Source organism: Trachemys scripta, chromosome 1, assembly GCF_013100865.1.
Source record: "Trachemys scripta elegans isolate TJP31775 chromosome 1, CAS_Tse_1.0, whole genome shotgun sequence".
Taxonomy (NCBI): Eukaryota; Metazoa; Chordata; order Testudines; family Emydidae; genus Trachemys; species Trachemys scripta.
Window position 1 is genome coordinate 343,080,415 of NC_048298.1, and position 17,245 is coordinate 343,097,659.

At 46.9% G+C, this 17,245-nt stretch overlaps 2 protein-coding genes across 2 annotated transcripts; both read left to right on the forward strand.

Annotated features, from left to right (window-relative positions):
- Positions 1-10,366: 10,366 nt before the first annotated feature.
- LOC117872975 (olfactory receptor 52R1-like) lies at positions 10,367-11,314 on the forward strand. Its single transcript, XM_034761899.1, has one exon. It carries the CDS (start codon positions 10,367-10,369, stop codon positions 11,312-11,314), a length of 948 nt encoding a protein of 315 aa, XP_034617790.1.
- A 4,206-nt stretch (positions 11,315-15,520) lies between these two features.
- LOC117872981 (olfactory receptor 52E4-like) lies at positions 15,521-16,462 on the forward strand. The gene has a single exon (XM_034761914.1). The coding sequence runs from the start codon at positions 15,521-15,523 to the stop codon at positions 16,460-16,462; it is 942 nt and encodes a 313-aa protein (XP_034617805.1).
- Positions 16,463-17,245: the final 783 nt, after the last annotated feature.

Below are 17,245 nucleotides of genomic sequence, written 5' to 3' on the forward strand. Positions count from 1 at the left end.
GGGGGGCCAAACAGCATGTCACCTGCCTCCTGGCGGAGGACGGCGCCCCCCTCACGGATCCGGAGGAGATGCGTGGTAGGGCCAGGGCCTTCTATGCCGCTCTTTTCTCCCCAGATCCGACCGACGCCGAGGCCTGCAGGGTGCTCTGGACCGAGCTCCCGACGGTCAGCGCGGGCGGCCGAGACCGGCTGGAGCTGCCTCTTTCTCTGGCTGAGTTCTCGGCGGCCCTCCGGATCATGCCCACTAACAAATCTCCAGGCATGGACGGGCTGACCGTGGAGTTTTACCGCGTGTTTTGGGACGTCCTCGGCCCAGACCTCGTCACCGTCTGGGCCGAGTCCTTGCAGAGCGGGGTCCTCCCTCTCTCGTGCAGGCGAGCAGTGCTCTCCCTGTTGCCGAAGAAGGGGGACCTCCGCGATTTACGAAACTGGAGTCCCATCTCGCTCCTCAGCACGGACTATAAGGTGGTAGCGAAGGCCATCTCGCTGCGGCTGGGGTCCGTACTGGCGGACGTGGTCCACCCCGACCAGACCTGCGCCGTCCCGGGCCGGAGCATCTTTAACAACCTGTACTTGGTCCGGGACCTATTAGAGCTGGGACGTAGGGATGGTCTGTCGTTCGCCCTCCTGTCTCTGGACCAGGAGAAGGCGTTCGACAGGATGGACCATGGGTACCTCCTGGGCACTCTGCGGGCGTTCGGCTTCGGGCCCCAGTTTGTGGGCTTTCTCCAGGCGCTGTACGCTGAGGCGGAGTGTCTGGTCAGGCTCAACTGGACCCTGACCGAATCGGTCAGCTTCGGGCGGGGAGTACGGCAGGGGTGCCCCCTCTCGGGCCAGCTGTACGTTCTGGCGATCGAGCCCTTCCTCTGCCTCCTCCGCCGAAGGTTAGCGGGGTTGGTGCTCCGGGAGCTGGAGCTGCGGCTGGTCCTGTCGGCATATGCCGACGACGTGCTCCTCGTGGTCCAGGACCCAGAGGATCTGGTGCGAGTGGAGGCCTGCCAGGCCGTTTATTCGGCCGCCTCCTCCGTCCGGATCAACTGGGCCAAGAGCTCTGGCCTGGTGGTCGGGGACGGTTGGCAGGCGGGCTCCCTCCCACCCGCGCTTCAAGCCATTCAGTGGAGCGCGGGTCCGCTGCTCTATCAGGGCGTTTATCTTTCCGCCACGCATCCCTCTCCGCCGGAGAACTGGCTGGATTTGGAGGCCAGGGTGCGTGAGCGGTTGCGGAGATGGACGGGACTGCTCCGGTGTCTCTCCCTGCGGGGGAGGGCGCTAGTGCTGAACCAGCTCGTCCTGTCCATGCTCTGGCACCGGCTCAACACCCTGAGCCCGACCCCGGGACTCCTGGCCAGGCTCCAGAGGATAGCCCTGGAGTTCTTCTGGCCTGGGCTGCACTGGGTCTCTGCAGGGGTTTTGAGTCTACCCCTGGAGGAGGGGGGACAGGGCCTGGTCTGCCTTCGTAGCCAGGTCCATGTCTTCCGCCTCCAGGCCCTGCAGAGGCTCCTTTATGGTGAAGGTAGTCCGGCATGGAGCATGTTAGCGCACGCCTTCCTCCGCCGCCTCCGAGGGCTCCGATACGACCGGCAGCTCCTTTTTCTTCATCCGAGAGGTCTTCCGCGAGACCTTTCGGAGCTGCCGGTCTTCTACCAGGACCTTCTCCGGACCTGGAAGCTTTTCTCGGCGACCAGGTCCATTGTGGCCACCGAGGGCGCGGATCTCCTCGCGGAGCCCCTGCTGCACAATCCCGATCTCCGTGTGCAGGTGGCGGAGTCACCCTCGGTGAGCCGGAGGTTGGTCCTGGCGGAAACCACCAGGGTCGGAGACCTCCTGGACTACACCAGAGGGGACTGGGTGGATCCCCGCGCGCTTGGTCGGCGCATGGGGCTCTCCACCCTCGCGACCCCTCTGCGTGTACTCCAGGAGGTGGGCGCTGCATTGTCACCTCCTGCTCTCAGCTTCCTGTGGCGGGCCCTGCGGGAGGGTGCTCCCCGCCCACCCCTCACCCCGGGCCCTCCGGACCTTTTTCTCGGGCCCCTGTTCCATGAGCCCCCCCGGCTCCCCCGCTCCCATAACCCGAGCCGGCTGCGCGCTTTGCAGCCGGTCCAGTTTCGAACTGCGCCTAGGGACTATCTGTACACGCTCGTGCTTCACACGTTGCATCACCTCACCCTCGTGTCCCGCCCCGACACCAAGTGGAGGGACTATCTGTTACCTGTGGAGGGTGAGGAGCCCCGGTGGGCCAGCCTTTATTCCACCTTAGTTCCAAGGCCCGCCGGGGACATTGGTTGGCGGCTCCTTCATGGGGCCGTGAGCACGGGCGTGTACTTGGCGCGGTTCACCCCTATTCCTGAGGCCTGCCCATTTTGTGGCATTAGGGAGACCCTGGCGCACGCTTACCTTGAGTGCGCCAGGCTGCAGCCCCTTTTCCGGCTTCTCCAGAACCTCTTGTTGAGGTTCTGGTTACACTTTTCCCCGCACTTGTTTATTTATGCACACCCTGTTCGTGGCCCCACTAAGTCGCGAGACCTCCTCGTCAACCTCTTCCTGGCCCTGGCCAAACTCACCATCTATAATACCAGGGAGAAGATGTTGGACGAGGGGGTGCTTTGCGACTGTGGGGCCTACTTTCATACCTCTTTGGTCTCACGTCTCCGTGCGGAGTTCCACTGGGCAGCGTCCGCTGGCTCCCTTGCCACCTTCGAGGAGCAGTGGGCGCTGTCCGGGGTTCTCTGCTCGGTGTCCCCATCTGGTTCCCTGATTTTGAACCTCTGACCGTCACCTTGTTCCCTGTTTTTTTTTATTAGTTGTCCCACGTAATTATTTGGTACTGGGTCCAGTGTCCCTCCCGCTAGGCTGGGGGAGGGGCCTTTAGTAGTGGGCGGCTAAGCCCGCCCACTTCCCGGTTTGCCAATACGGCCCCGCTACAAGGACTTTCCCCTGATTTCCTGTATGTGCCCAGAGTCTAGGGTGATGGTCGCAATACAAATGCCTGGATGGAGAGATAATGTTAATATGAGACACTACATGCACTACTGCAGGCTGTTCTCATGGGTGAAACAGATTGGTTGTTTTTCACACACTGAAAAATGAGATTTACATGATTCAGAGAAGTAAATTATGAACAACTGACCCTACCAATGCCAATTCCATATTGAATGGTGCTCCATTGGTCAACAATTCCTACATCTCATGGTGTGGGAAACCTTCATGGGTACCAGCAGGAAATATGTGTATGGGTACAGTTTATCCCTCATTATTCCTTAATGCAATGAAACCCAGGCAAGAGTGTCCATGCTGTATGGATTTCCCCATTTACCCGGCGGCTCAAAATGTAAGAATGGCTGAAAATGAAACCTTTGCCAAGTCATGTGCTTGAGGAAACATCCCATCCAGGGCACACATCAGGGAAAAGCCATCGTTGATAGCAGCTCCACAGAAACACCTGCTCATTTACAGCACTAGCCAAACAGGGACAATGTTTGGATGCCTAAGGAATAGGCTGGAGAATAACTTGCTCTGAATATGTGCTTAGTTTTGGTCACCCAATCTCTATAAATCATTTAGCAAATAAAGAGAGGATTTCTAAAACAGGCTATGGGAATGGGGGAGGCTGCCACATGCGGACAGACTGAAAAGTATCTAGTTTAGAGAAAAGACAAAGAAGGGGGCATATGACAGAGGTGAGAAAAATAAACAATGGAACTGATTACATTCAAATGGACAAACAGAGAACAGTTCCCAAACAGTAATATCTATAGACACTTAATGCTTCAGCTGAGGAAAATTTTCAGCAAAACTGATGAGAGGAAATTCAGAAAGAAAAAGGTGAATGAAAACTGGGAGTTATTTAAGAGGAGTTTATTAGATAGCTAAAAAGCCACGATTCCACAGTCAAGGAGGTGGACAACTTTGACTAAAAACCCAGTTCAGTGCCAAAGGGAATGTAGCAATCGGTGGGTGGAAAGTGATATATTACACATGAGAGGAAAGGGAAAATGGCCAGTAAGTAATACAAATTGGAATTTATTAAAATTGATAAGGGACTTTAAAGACATCAGGGAAAAATCCATGTTTGGCATGCATAAGGATAAGAAAAAGGAGGTTATTAAGTACATTAAGATCAAAAGAAATCCTTGAAAAGTTTCAGGCCAAATACTAGACAAAGAAAGGAAACTTGTTAATGTTGCAGAAAAGGTAAATATGTTCAAGAATTTTTTTTCTGCATTCAGAAAGAAGAAGTATTAGATACTCATATCACATGAGATAATGAAATAAATGCAAACAAAATGTTTTAATAGGGTCAAATGCAAAGTTATCCTTTCGGAACAGGGAATGCAGGCCCGACCCAGACACTAGGGTACTGAATTCTGGAATGCAGAGACGAAACGTATTAAGTGATCATTGTGGACAACCAAGTCATTGTGTGCTCCCATTGCGATGCTGTGGCCAAAAGGACTGATGTGATCCTTGGATGCATAGACAGGGGAGTGGTGATTTGGATCAGGGGAAGGAGTTTACCTCTGCACGTGAGATTTACTGATGTCTGATCCCATAGCAACAGCAGAAGGTGATAATTTCTCCCCTCCATCATCTTTTTCCAGCTCTGTCTGCCTCCTATCTATCTATCCATCTAGGCAATTATCCCTTATTTTCTTTCTAATCAACTATAATTTATAAATATACACAAATACACAAAACAGCCAATTCTCCTCTGACTCATCACAGAGCCCAGGAGTTTTCATCTCCCTTTGGGACTGTCCCTTAATTACTGTAAAAAGCAACTGAGTCCCTTAATTACTGTTTACTCCTAAAGCTGTAAAAATTGCACAGAAGCAGAGACATACTTGTCTGCAGCCTGTTTACATTCAGATGGTCTCTTCTCCTCTTGAGTCTGAGTGAACCCCACTGGGAATACACGGAGCTATATTATAAATAAAGCACACCCCTGTGTAGGCTCTCGGTGTGGCATGTTGCTGCAGATGCTGGGGTGAGAGAGGTGTGGGACACACGGCTAACCAAGGGGGATTCCCAGGGAAGACACTTCCATCTCAGAATTTACAGGTACCCATCTCTTGCTGAGTAGCTCACCTGATCGATAAACCCTGTGCAATGTGGTTGTGGTGGGATAGAAAGTAAGTCTGTGGTATTTTCCGCTCTGCACAAGCGTGAGACATTCCAGGAACCTTGTCATAGGTGATGAGTTTTCTAAAGAATCACTGGCCAAAATGTCTTTTCTGTGCACCCCTGCTCATCCTGCCCGATGGACTACCACCTCAAGGCAGCTGCAATTCAGTGGCAGAGGGGATCCTCCAGGATGAAAGGTGTTAGTAGATGTACAATAGAAGGCCAAATTCTGAATCTGTGGCCCATACTTTGCTCAGGCCTCAGTGAGGCAAAACTCGCCTTGGAGTAAGTACAGAGTACAGACATCAGGAGCCAGCTGTGTGCTAAAGCATAGACGCTGTCACCCCCTCCTCTTGCATTTCAGGACTCTGTCTGCTAAAGGGGCAGGAAGACAGGGCTGTTAATTGACTTTTATCTGCTGGAAAGCATGGATGTGCTAGGGCTCCTTACTAGAACGAAAATAATAATTTTTCAACATGAGTAACACATACTTTCTCCTAGCTTCATTCAAGCAGTCAGCTCAACTGTTATGCTTGAAAATTTCAAAAAACAATTCTGCTCAAAGCAGACAACCAGCATGGGAAATTTTAGTCCAAACGCCTGAAATTTGACAAATTCATAAGCAACTGAAAATGAGCTCTTTTATTGAAGTGTCAGACAGCCTTACCTACAGGTGATGCCACCAGCACCACTACAATGGCCAATCCATTGGTGAATCCCATTCACCTAAGCTGTTTGCTCCAATAATGTCGGAAAGGAGTTCTACAGGCCAAAGTAGGATTATATTAGCAATTACTTTTTCTCAATGATTTATGTTCAGATTTTAAATTCAACTAAATATCCCCTTGTTCATATTATGAGACACATTAAATATAAATGCCTAATCTACTTTCTTTATCAATAGATCCATATGGTTTAAGGTGAGAAGGGACCATTTGATCATCCAGTCTGTCCTCCTGTAAAACACAGGCCAATTAAATTTCACTCAATTACCTCTGTATTGATTTGAAAGACTTTTGTGTGACTAAGGCCTGGTCTACACTTCAATTTTAAATCACAGAGTGATAGAGCCATAGAGTTGGAAGGAACCACAAAGGACAGCTTGTCTATCCCCTGACAAGTTGCAGGATTTGTTTTGTCCTAGTCATCTAAGACTGATGGCTATTCACACGTCTTTGGAAAACCTCCACAGAAGGCACTTCCCTGGAAGTCTGTTCCATTGGCTTCCTCTACTTAAATTTAGGAAGATTTTCCTGAAATGTAATTTAAATCTGCTATGCTGGAGTTTGAAACCATTGTCTCTTTTCCTGCCCCTCTGTAGTCAGACAGAATAACTTTCCTCCACCTTTTTATGGCAGCCTTTCAAGTATTTGAAGATTACTATCGTTTCCCCTCTCAGGGTTCCCTCCCCACTCTGAACTCTGGGGTACAGATGTGGGGACCCACATAAAAGACCCCCTAAAGTTATAACTACCAGCTTAGGTTAAAAACTTCCCCAAGGCACAAATCCTTTCTTTCTCCTTGGCCGGTATTGCTTCCACCACAAAGTGATTTGGACAAAAATTCAGGAAAAGGACCACTTGGAGTCCCTATTTCCCTAAAATATCACCTCAAATGCCTTCACCCCCTTTCCTGGGGAGGCTTGAGAATAATATACCAACCAATTGCCTTTAATATAAGTACAAACCAGACTCTTTATCTTTATTACACTAAAATCAATGAGGTTCTTAAAAGAAGAACTTTATTATAAAGAAAAAAGTAAAAGAAGCACCTCTGTAAAATCAGGATGAAGGTAGCTTTACAGGGTGATAAAAAGATTTAAAACAGAGAAGAATCCCCTCTAGGCTTAGCTTCAAAGTTACAAAAAAAATGGAATAAAACTCCCTCTTAGCACAGAGAAAAACAAAAGATAATCTAACACATTTCCTTGCCTTTACTTACAATTTCTGTAATTTTAGATGTATCATTTCAGGTATCTTTTCAGGATATGGTTTTACCTGCTTGGACTCTCTCTCTGTCCAGAGAGGGAACAATCAAAGAGAACACAAATAAAACCTCTCCTCCCTCCCTCTCCCCACCCCTTCCAGATTTGAAAGTACCTTCTTTCCTTATTAGTCCTTTTGGTCAGATGCCAACCAAGTTATTTGAACTTCTTAACCCCTTACCGGTAATGGGAATCTGTACCTTTGGCCATGAGGGATTTTATGTTACTGCATACATAAAGGTTGTTACCCTTCCCTTTATATTTATGACATCCCCCATTAATCTCCACTTTTCCAAATAACATACTGGTTACTTCAGCTTGCTCATAAGGCTTGAATTTCATCCCTTGCATAACCTTTGTTACTTGCCTATGGATCCTTTCCAGGTTCTCTACATCCTGTTTATACATTGGTGAGCAAAATTGGACACATTACTCCAATTGAGACCTAACAAGCACTGAGTAGAGGAATACTATCACGTACCGTGACTTGCATGTTATACTTCTGCTAATATAACCTAACATTGCATTTGCCTTTTTTGAAACCCCAGAGAGATGTAGCTATATCATCCTAACCCTGATGTAGACAGCATGAGGTGAATTCTTCCATCTACCACCTCTCAGGAAGGTGGATTAACTATGCTGAGGGGACAACCCCTGCCATTGGTGAAAGTAGTGTCTACACTGAATCCCTATCGCAGGGCTGCTGTAGCATTTTAAGTGCAAACAACCCTTAAAGCAAATATTCCAGAAAAAAAAATCCAGTCTGGATCTGCCAACATGGGGAATTGGAGAATACAACACTTCCCTTCTCAGTGTGTCCCAGTGGTTAATCACCCTCAGAGCTAAATATTTGGCCCAAATTTCTAGCTGGAATTTGCCTGGCTTCAGCTTCCAGCCCTTCGGTCTTGCTCAGCCTTTCTCTGGTAGATTAGAGAGCCCATTATCACCCATGATTTTCTCCCTGAGAAAGTTTCCACTTGATCATCTTTTTTGATAAATTAAAGAGAAATACACCTTCAAGTTTAATGGTCTGGCTTTTTCTCCATCCTCCAATCATTTTCATGGCTCTTTTCTGCCCCCTCTCCAAGTTTTCAATGTCCTTTTCCACATGTGGACCCCAGAACTGGATGCAGTTTGTTTCACCAATCCCATATGCCAAGGTGAAATCTTCCCCTGCTCCAACTCACCACTCCACCGTTTATGCATCTGTGGACCACATCATCCCTTTATGCTACAGCGTCGCACTGGGACCTCACAATGAGGTGGTTGTCCACAATGTCCCCTAAAACCTTTTCAGGGTCCTTGCATTCCATAATACAGTACTGTGGTCTATGGATCGGGCCTGCATTACCTGTTCCAAGAGGATCATTTTGCATTTGACTCTATTAAAACATTTTGTTTGCATGAGCGCCACATTCTAAATGCTCCATATCAATCAGTATGCCTGCCCTGGCCTCCTCAATGTATCCACTCTGCCAATCTTTGGGTCATCTGCAAATTTTAGTTGCAGTGATTTTCTATTTCCTTCCAGATCATTAATGAAAATATTGAATAGCATCAGGCCTAGAACTGATCCCTGCAGAACCCCACTATATACCCCCATTCGCTGACGAAGACCTATTAACAACAGCTTTCTGAGATCCATCAGTTAGCCAGTTTTCAGTCCATTTTACATGTTCCCTACTGATATTGTAAAGTGTTCATGTTTTTAACTCAATATTTTCCCCTACTAAATCAAATGTCTCTAAGAAATCAAAGTTCTTTGCATCTGCGTGGTTCCCTTGATCCACCAAATATGTACAATTGATCAACCAATGTGTACTATCATAAAAAGATGAAATCAGGTTTATTTTACAAGATCTGTTTTGCATAAACCTTGTTGTTGATTGGCATTAGTTACACATCTAGACTTTTTTAAGTCTAGTTTTTCAGTTGTTTCGTAACCTTGTCAAATCTTTTATAAGAACACTTTCTCTTTATTTTTTAATACTTTATATTTAACAGAGGAATTGCCATAACATTTTTCTGTGATTTCTCTTTTTGCTAATATACTTGATAACCTCCCTTTTGTGATCCATAGCCCTACGAAACATGGAGTTTTCTCTGGTGTCTTAACGTCCCTTATCAATTTTCATAACTTTCAATTTCTATTCTTTCCCTTTTCCCCCTTTGTTACATATTACTCCCCCCCAATTGCTGCCTTCACTTTGCCACTGAACTGGGTTTTTACGCAAAATTGTTCACTTTGTTGCCTGTGGTATCATGACTTTTTCCACAAAAGAGCTACCAATTTCCATTCCTATTTTCTGTAGAATTTTTTCCTCCCAATCCATTTGGCTGACAGTTTTCCTCAGCTTTGGGGAATTAGTCCTCTGGGAGCATTAAGTGTCTATAGATAGTACCCATTGGGAACTGTTCTCTGTTTGTCCATTTGCATGTAAATCAGTATCATTCTTTATTTTCCTCTCCTATATCGTATGTTCCCTTCTTTGTCTCTTCACTAAACTAAAGAGTCCTGGACTTTTCTATCTGTCTGCATATGGCAGTCCCCCCCATTCCCATAGCCTGTCCTTTAAATCCCCTTTATATATGCTATATCATTTTTAGAGATTGAATGACCAAAACAGAACACATATCCGGAACATGCTATTCTCCATCCCATATCTTAGAGATCTGAACATTGCTTTTGTTTTGTCCACTGCTGTGAATGAGCAGATATTTCTTTGAGCTACTTATCAATGGCACCCAGGTCTTTTCCATGAACTATGTTCTAGTTGGGGTGTTTCTACTAGCATATGTCTTCCAAAGTTTGGCCTTTTTCACTCTCAGGTATCGAGCAACTTGATGAATGGGGAACACCTTACTGTATGGACTCACTAGCCTGGCTTTCATTGCATTAAGGAACAATGATGGATAATCAGTATCCACACTTGTGTTTCCTGCTGGTGCCTATTAAGGTTCCCCCACCATAAATTGTAGGAATTATTAATGCAGGGAGCCCCATAAAATATGGAATTTTCTTTAGTAGGGTAATTGTTCATAGTTGTTTTCTCGGAATAATTAAAATGTCATTTTTCAGTGTGTGAAGAGCCATCAATCTGGTTCACTCATGAGAACAGCCTCCAGTAGTGCATGTAATGTCTCATATTAACATTGCTTCTCCTTTCAGGCATCCTGGGCACACACAGAAACTCAGAAGAACATACGGTACATGCAGGAGACACCATTCTGCCTCAGAGTTGGACACCTTCTCCCCTACTCTATGTCATATTCCAACACAACCGACTTCACCAACCCCTCCATCTTCATCCTACTTGGAATTCCTGGCTTGGAGACAGCCCATGTCTGGATCTCCATACCCTTCGGCACAATGTACACCATAGCTGTCTTGGGGAACTTCACCATCCTGTTCATTGTAAAGATGGATCAAAGCCTCCATGGACCCATGTACTATTTCCTCTGCATGCTGGCCATCACCGACCTGGTCATGTCCACATCCACCCTACCCAAAATGCTGAACATCTTCTGGTTCAATTCCAGAGAGATCAGTTTCAGTGCCTGCCTCACCCAGATGTACTTCCTTCACTGCTTCTCAGCGATGGAATCTGGAATCCTCGTAGCCATGGCTTTTGATCGCTACGTAGCGATCTGCGATCCCCTGAGACATTCCACCATCCTGACAAACCCTGTTGTGGTGAAGATAGGCCTGGCTGTGGTGCTGCGCAGTGGCATACTCGCATTACCCTATCCCTTCCTGGCGAGCAGGTGGCCATATTGCAGAACCAACATCATCCCCCACTCCTACTGTGAGCACATAGCTGTGGTGAATCTGGCCTGTGCTGACATCCGTATCAGTAGTTACTACGGCCTGTTTGATCTTTTCTCTGTGATCGGAATGGATGTGTTTTTCATCTCTGTGTCCTATACTCAGATCCTCAGGGCCATCATCCGCCTCCCCACGAAAGATGCCCAGCTCAAAACTTTTGGAACCTGCATCTCTCACCTTTGTGCCATCTCAGCTTTGTACATCCCAGATTTCTTCTCCTCTCTCACGCACCGGTTTGGCCATAATGTGCCACTCCATTTCCTTGTTCTCACTGCCAATGTGTACCTTCTGGTGCCACCCTTGCTACACCCCATCATCTACGGGATGAGGACCAAAGAAATCCGGGGAAGGCTGCTACGGCTCTTTACCCACAAAGACACCTAAATATTTTCTCCTTGTGCTCTGGCTCCCAGACCGAAGTCCGTGCAGAGATGGCTGGTGCATAGTGCTGGGCCCTCTTCCTGAATCACTTACTGGACAGTCAGAGAGACATTATACCCTTTCCTGTCCTTACTGTGTTGTGTCAGCATGATAAACTGTGGAATCAGTCTATGTACAATACACTGGGTTGACACTTTTCTAATTGCTGGTCTCTGGACTCCTGAAACTGCGATCTTTCCCCACCTGTTCTGTCAGGGCTCCACCCCTGCTGTGTGTCTTCTCCCCAAGGCCCTGCCCTGTCACTTTCTCCTGTCTTCCCCTCCCCTTGTCAGTTGCTGGATCATTTCCACTCCCCATATATATATGAGCCCAAAAATGGTGTTCCACTGTGGCCAGCATGTCCATGAATGCCACAAGCAATCTCATGTTGTCTCTATACTACATGTGTCAACATCTTCTTTGGACTCCTCATCCTCACTTTGCCATTTAAGGAGTGGCTGGACTGCCATTCATGAGGCGTTAGTGAGACCCATCATCATATTCATCAACAGTTCAGGATCTGGTCCCAAAGACTGAAAAGGTGGACAGAGCGTGCAGTAAAAAAACAGTTGCAAGATGGCGCCAAATGCGGAAGGAAGGGAAAGGACTGCTGGGGAGTGAACCGATGCATGATCGGGCATTGGGACAGGACCCAGGTTGCCCCATGACCCCCTGCCCACTTCCCACAAACCTCTGAGGCTGAAGGGGAAGAGGGGCTCTGTGGGATACCTGCCCAGAGTGCACCACTCCGAATGCCACTGCAAGTGCTGCACTTGCCGCAAATGTGGCCATGCCATTGCGCTGGCAGCTGACAGTGTGAACACACAGCAGCCCTGTCCCTGCAGCGCTCTCTGAGGGGGGTTAACTCCCAGATCGTTACATCTGCAAGTGTGGACATAGCCTACGTCTGTTCCGTTTTGAAAACACTTCAATGAAGGGTGCTCCACAGTATGATGGTAGAGAGATGTATTGATCACTGATCTCACAGCGACAGCCCTGTATGGCCTTAGAAAGTGCTCATGTCTCCCCTCAGTCATCTTTCTACAGATTTGTCTGTCTCCTATCTACCCATCCATCCTGGGCATTTACAGGGTACCAGAGCCTATGGAGAGCCAGACATTATCCCTTATTTTCTTTCTAATCAACTGTATTTTATAAATATACACAAATACACAAAACAGCCAGTTCCTCTCTGACTCAGCACAGAGCCCAGGAGTTCTCATCTCCCTTTGGGAAGGTTCCTTAATTACTGTTTACTCCTGAAGCCAGATAATTAGCCCAGAGGCAGGGGCATGCTTGTCTATAGCCTGTTTACATTCAGATGCTCTCTTCTCCTGTAGAGGCTGAGCGAACTCCACTGGGATTTCACAGAGCTATAGTATAAACTGTACACACCCCTGTGTTGCTCTCGGCATGGGATGCTGCTGCAGATGCTGGGGTGAGAGAGGAGTGGGACACGGCTACCTGAGGGGGATTCCTAGGGAGGACACTTCCATCTCAGCATTCACAGGTAACCATCACTTGCTGACGAACTCACCTGCTCGACAAACCCAGTGTAACGTGGGTGTGGAGGGGTAGATAGTAAGTCTGTGGTCCTTTCTGCTCTGCACAACCAGGACACATCCCAGGGCTCTTGGCATAATTGATGAGTTTGCCAAAGAATCACTGGTCAAAATGTCACTCTTTTGTGTGCACTTTGCTCATCCCACCTGATGGACTACTGCCCAAAGGTGACTACATTTCAGTGGCACCGTGAATCCTTCAGGATGAAAGATTTTAGTAGATGTGCAATACAAGGGGAAATTCTGAGATCACAGCCTGGCTCAGGCCCCAGTGAGGCAAAATTTGCCTTGGAGCAACAACTGAGTAGAGACATCAGGAGCCATCTGTGTGCTTATACACAGACACTATCACCCTCTCCTCTTGCATTTCAGAACTATGTCCGTTAATGAGGCAGGGGGACAGGGGGACAGGAGGTGTTACCTGACTTTTATCTGCTAGAATGATTAGAAGGTGTTAGGACTCTTCACAAGAACAAATTTTCAACATGGGTAACACATACTTTTTCCTAAGTTAATTTGAGAAGTCAGCTGAACTGATATGCCTGAAACTTTCAAAAAACAATTCAGCTCGGTCCTTTTTTGTTTTTACATCATTGAAGATCTCCTGGTTAAGTCATTTTCATCTCTTGCCATACTTGCTATCTTTCCTACGCGATGGGATAGTTTGCTCTTGTGCCCTTACTAATGTTTCTGAAAAACTGCCAGCTGTCTTCTTTTATTTTTCCCCTTAGACGTGCTTCCCATGAGATCTTACCTACCAACTTCCTGCATTTGCTAAAATCTGCCTTCTTGAAATCCATTGTCTTTATTTTGTTGTTTTCCCTCATACCATTCCTTAGAATCATGAACTCTATCATTTCATGATCACCTTCCCCCAAACTGCTTTCCACTTTCAAATTCTCAACCAGTTCCTCCTCCTTTGTCAAAATCAAGTCTAGAACAGCCTCTCTCCTAGTTGCTTACTCCAGCTTCTGGAACAAAAAATTGTCTCCAATACATTCCAAGAACTTGTTGGATAATCTGTGCCCTGGTGTACACAGCATGAGATGAATTCTCCCATCGACCTAGCTACCACCTCTCGGGGATTACCTGTGCTGAGGGGAGAACCCTTCCATCCGTGTAAATAGTGTCTAGAGTGAAGTGCTATGGCAGTAACGCTGTAGCATTTTAAGTATAAACAACCTGTCAAGCAGATCTTCCAGAAAAAATCTGGATCTGCAAGCATGGGGAATTGGAGAATCCAACACTTCCCTTCTCAGTGTGTCCCAGTGGTTAATCACCCTCAGTGCTAAATATTTGGCCCTAATTTCTAGCTGGAATTTACCTGACTTCAGCTTTCAGCCCTTCAGTCTTGCCTTTCTCTGGTAGATTACAGAGCCCATTACTACCCCACAAGTACTCCTGTTCTTTTAACCTCCCTTATCAACTTTCATAACTTCCAATTTCTATTTTTAGCTATCTATTTTCCATTTTTCCTATTTTTTGCACATTGCTTCCCCATCCCAATTTCTGCCTTCACTCTGCCACTGAAGTGGGTTTTTACACAATGTTGTTCACCTTGTTAACTCTGGAATCATGAATTTTCTACTATCTAATAAACTGTTATCAAAGAATTACCAATTTTCATTCATATTTTTCTGTGTAATTTTTTTCCTCCCAATCAGTTTTGCTGACAATTTTCCTCAGTGTTGGGGAATTAGTCCTCTTGGAGCACTAAGTGTCTATAAATAGGACTGGTTGGGAACTGTCCATTTGAATGTAAATCAGTTTCATTTTTTATTTTCCTCTCCTATATCATATGCTCTCACCTTTGTCTCTTGTATAAACTAAAGATTTGCAGACTTTTCTATATGTTTGCACATGGCAGCCTCCCCCATTCTCAAAGCCTGTCTTGGAAATCCCTTTTATATATGCTATATCCTTAATAGAGACTGGGTAACCAAAACTGAACACATATCCCTGAACCTGTTATTCTCCATCCCATATCTTAGTAATCTGAACATTGCATTTGTTTTGTCCACTGCTGTGAATGAACAGGTGTTTCTCTTCAGCTGCTATCAATGCCGCCCAGGTCTTTTCCATGAGGTATGTTCTAGTTGGGATGTTTCTCCCAGCACATGTCTTCCCAAAAGTTTGTTTTTTTCCAATCTCAGATTTCAAGCAACTGGATGAATGGGAAAATTTCCTACAGAATTGACTCCCTACCCTGGCTTTCATTGCATTAAGAAATAATGATGGATAACCAGTATCCACACGTGTCTCCTGCTTGGGACTCTGAAGGTTCCCCCACCACATTATGTAGGAATTATTAACACAGGGAGCACCACAAAATATGGAATTGGATTTAGTAGGGTCGTTGTCCACAGTTATTGTCTCTGAGTTATGAAAATGTAATTTTTCAGTGTGTGAAGAGTGATCAATCTGCTTCTCCCATGAGAACAGTCTCCATTAATGCACATAGTATCTCATATTAACGTTGTCTCTTCATTCAGGCATTTCCACTGCGACCATCACCCGAGACCCTGGAAACACAGAAAGTCAGAGGAACATACTGTACATGCAGGAGAAACCCTTATGACTCGGAGTTGTACACCTTCTCCCCTACTCGATGTCAAATTCCAACAGTACCGACTTCACTAACCCCTCCACCTTCATCCTACTTGGCATTCCTGGCCTAGAGGTAGCCCATATCTGGATGTCCATTCCCTTCTGTGTTATGTACACCATAGCTTTGTTGGGGAACTTCACTATCCTGTTCATCGTGAAGAGGGAGCCAAGCCTCCACGGGCCGATGTTCTATTTCCTCTGCATGCTGGCCGTCACCGACCTGGTCATGTCCACATCCACTGTACCCAAAATGCTGAGCATCTTCTGGTTCAATTCCAGGGAGATCAGTTTCACTGCCTGCCTCACCCAGATGTACTTCATTCACTCCTTCTCAGGGATGGAGTCTGGAATACTTGTAGCCATGGCTTTTGATCGCTACGTGGCCATCTGTAATCCTCTGAGATATTCCACAATCCTGACAAACTCTGTTGTGGCCAAGATAGGCCTGGCTGTGGTGCTGCGCAGTGGCATACTCACATTACCCTATCCCTTCCTGGCGAGCCGGTGGCCATATTGCAGAACCAACATCATTCCCCACTGCTATTGTCGACATATAGCTGTGGTGAAGCTGGCCTGCGCTGACATCCACATCAGCAGTTACTATGGCCTGTTTAATCTTTTCCTTGAGATTGGAATGGATGTGTTTTTTATTGCCGTGTCCTATACTCTAATCCTCCGGACCATCTTCCGCCTCCCCACAAAGAATGCCCGTCTGAAAACTTTTGGGACCTGCATCTCTCATCTTTGTGCAATCTCAGCTTTGTACATCCCAGATTTCTTCTCATCTCTCACACAGTGGGTTGGCCTCTATGTGCATTTGCGCGTTCTCATTGCCACTCTGTACATGTTGGTGCCCCCCGTGCTCCACCCCATCATTTATGGGGTGAGGACCAAACAGATCCGGGACAGGCTGCTCCAGCTCTTTACTCATAAAGAGACATAAATGTTTTCTTCTTGTGCTCTTGCTCTCAGATTGAGCTCTGTGCAGAGCTGGCTGGTGCATGGTGCTGGGGCCTCTTCCCTGAGTCACTTACTGGACAGACAGAGAGACATTGAACACTTTTCTGTCCTTACTGTGGTGTGTCAATGTGATGAACTGGGGAATCAGTCTATGTGCACCACACTGGGTTGCCACCTTTCTAATTGCTGGTAGCTGGATCCCTGAAATTGCAATCTTGCCCCATCTCTTCTGTCAAACCTCGACCCTGCTGTATGTCATCTCCCCAAGGCCCTGCTCCATCACTTGCTCCTGTCTTCCCCTCCCCTTGTCAGCTGTGACACAGTCATCTCTACAACCAATATGTTCTCACATTTTATAGCAGGTCACTTAAGGTGCACTGGTTTGTGTTAACATTTTAATGTTTATTCTTACTTTGTTACTACCTTTGGAGAGAGAGACCCCGTCAGGACTCCTGGGATCTATCTCAGCTCTGGGAGTGGGGTGGCCTATAGTGTGTTACAGCAGGAGCCAGATACATCTGAGGTCTAAATAAGAAGATCATAAGGGTCATACTGGGTAAAACCAATGGCCCATGTATCCCAGTAGCCTGTCTTCTAACAGTGCCCATTGCCAGGTGCTTCAGAGGAAATGAACAGAACATGGCAATCCTCATCTGATTTATGTGAAGCGGCTTGGCAGAAGGGGCAGAAGACCCGAGCCCAGGCTGCCTCCGCTTCAGCTGGCAGGAGTTTAATCCTCCAGCCCCAGAAAGAGTCGCTGCGGGAG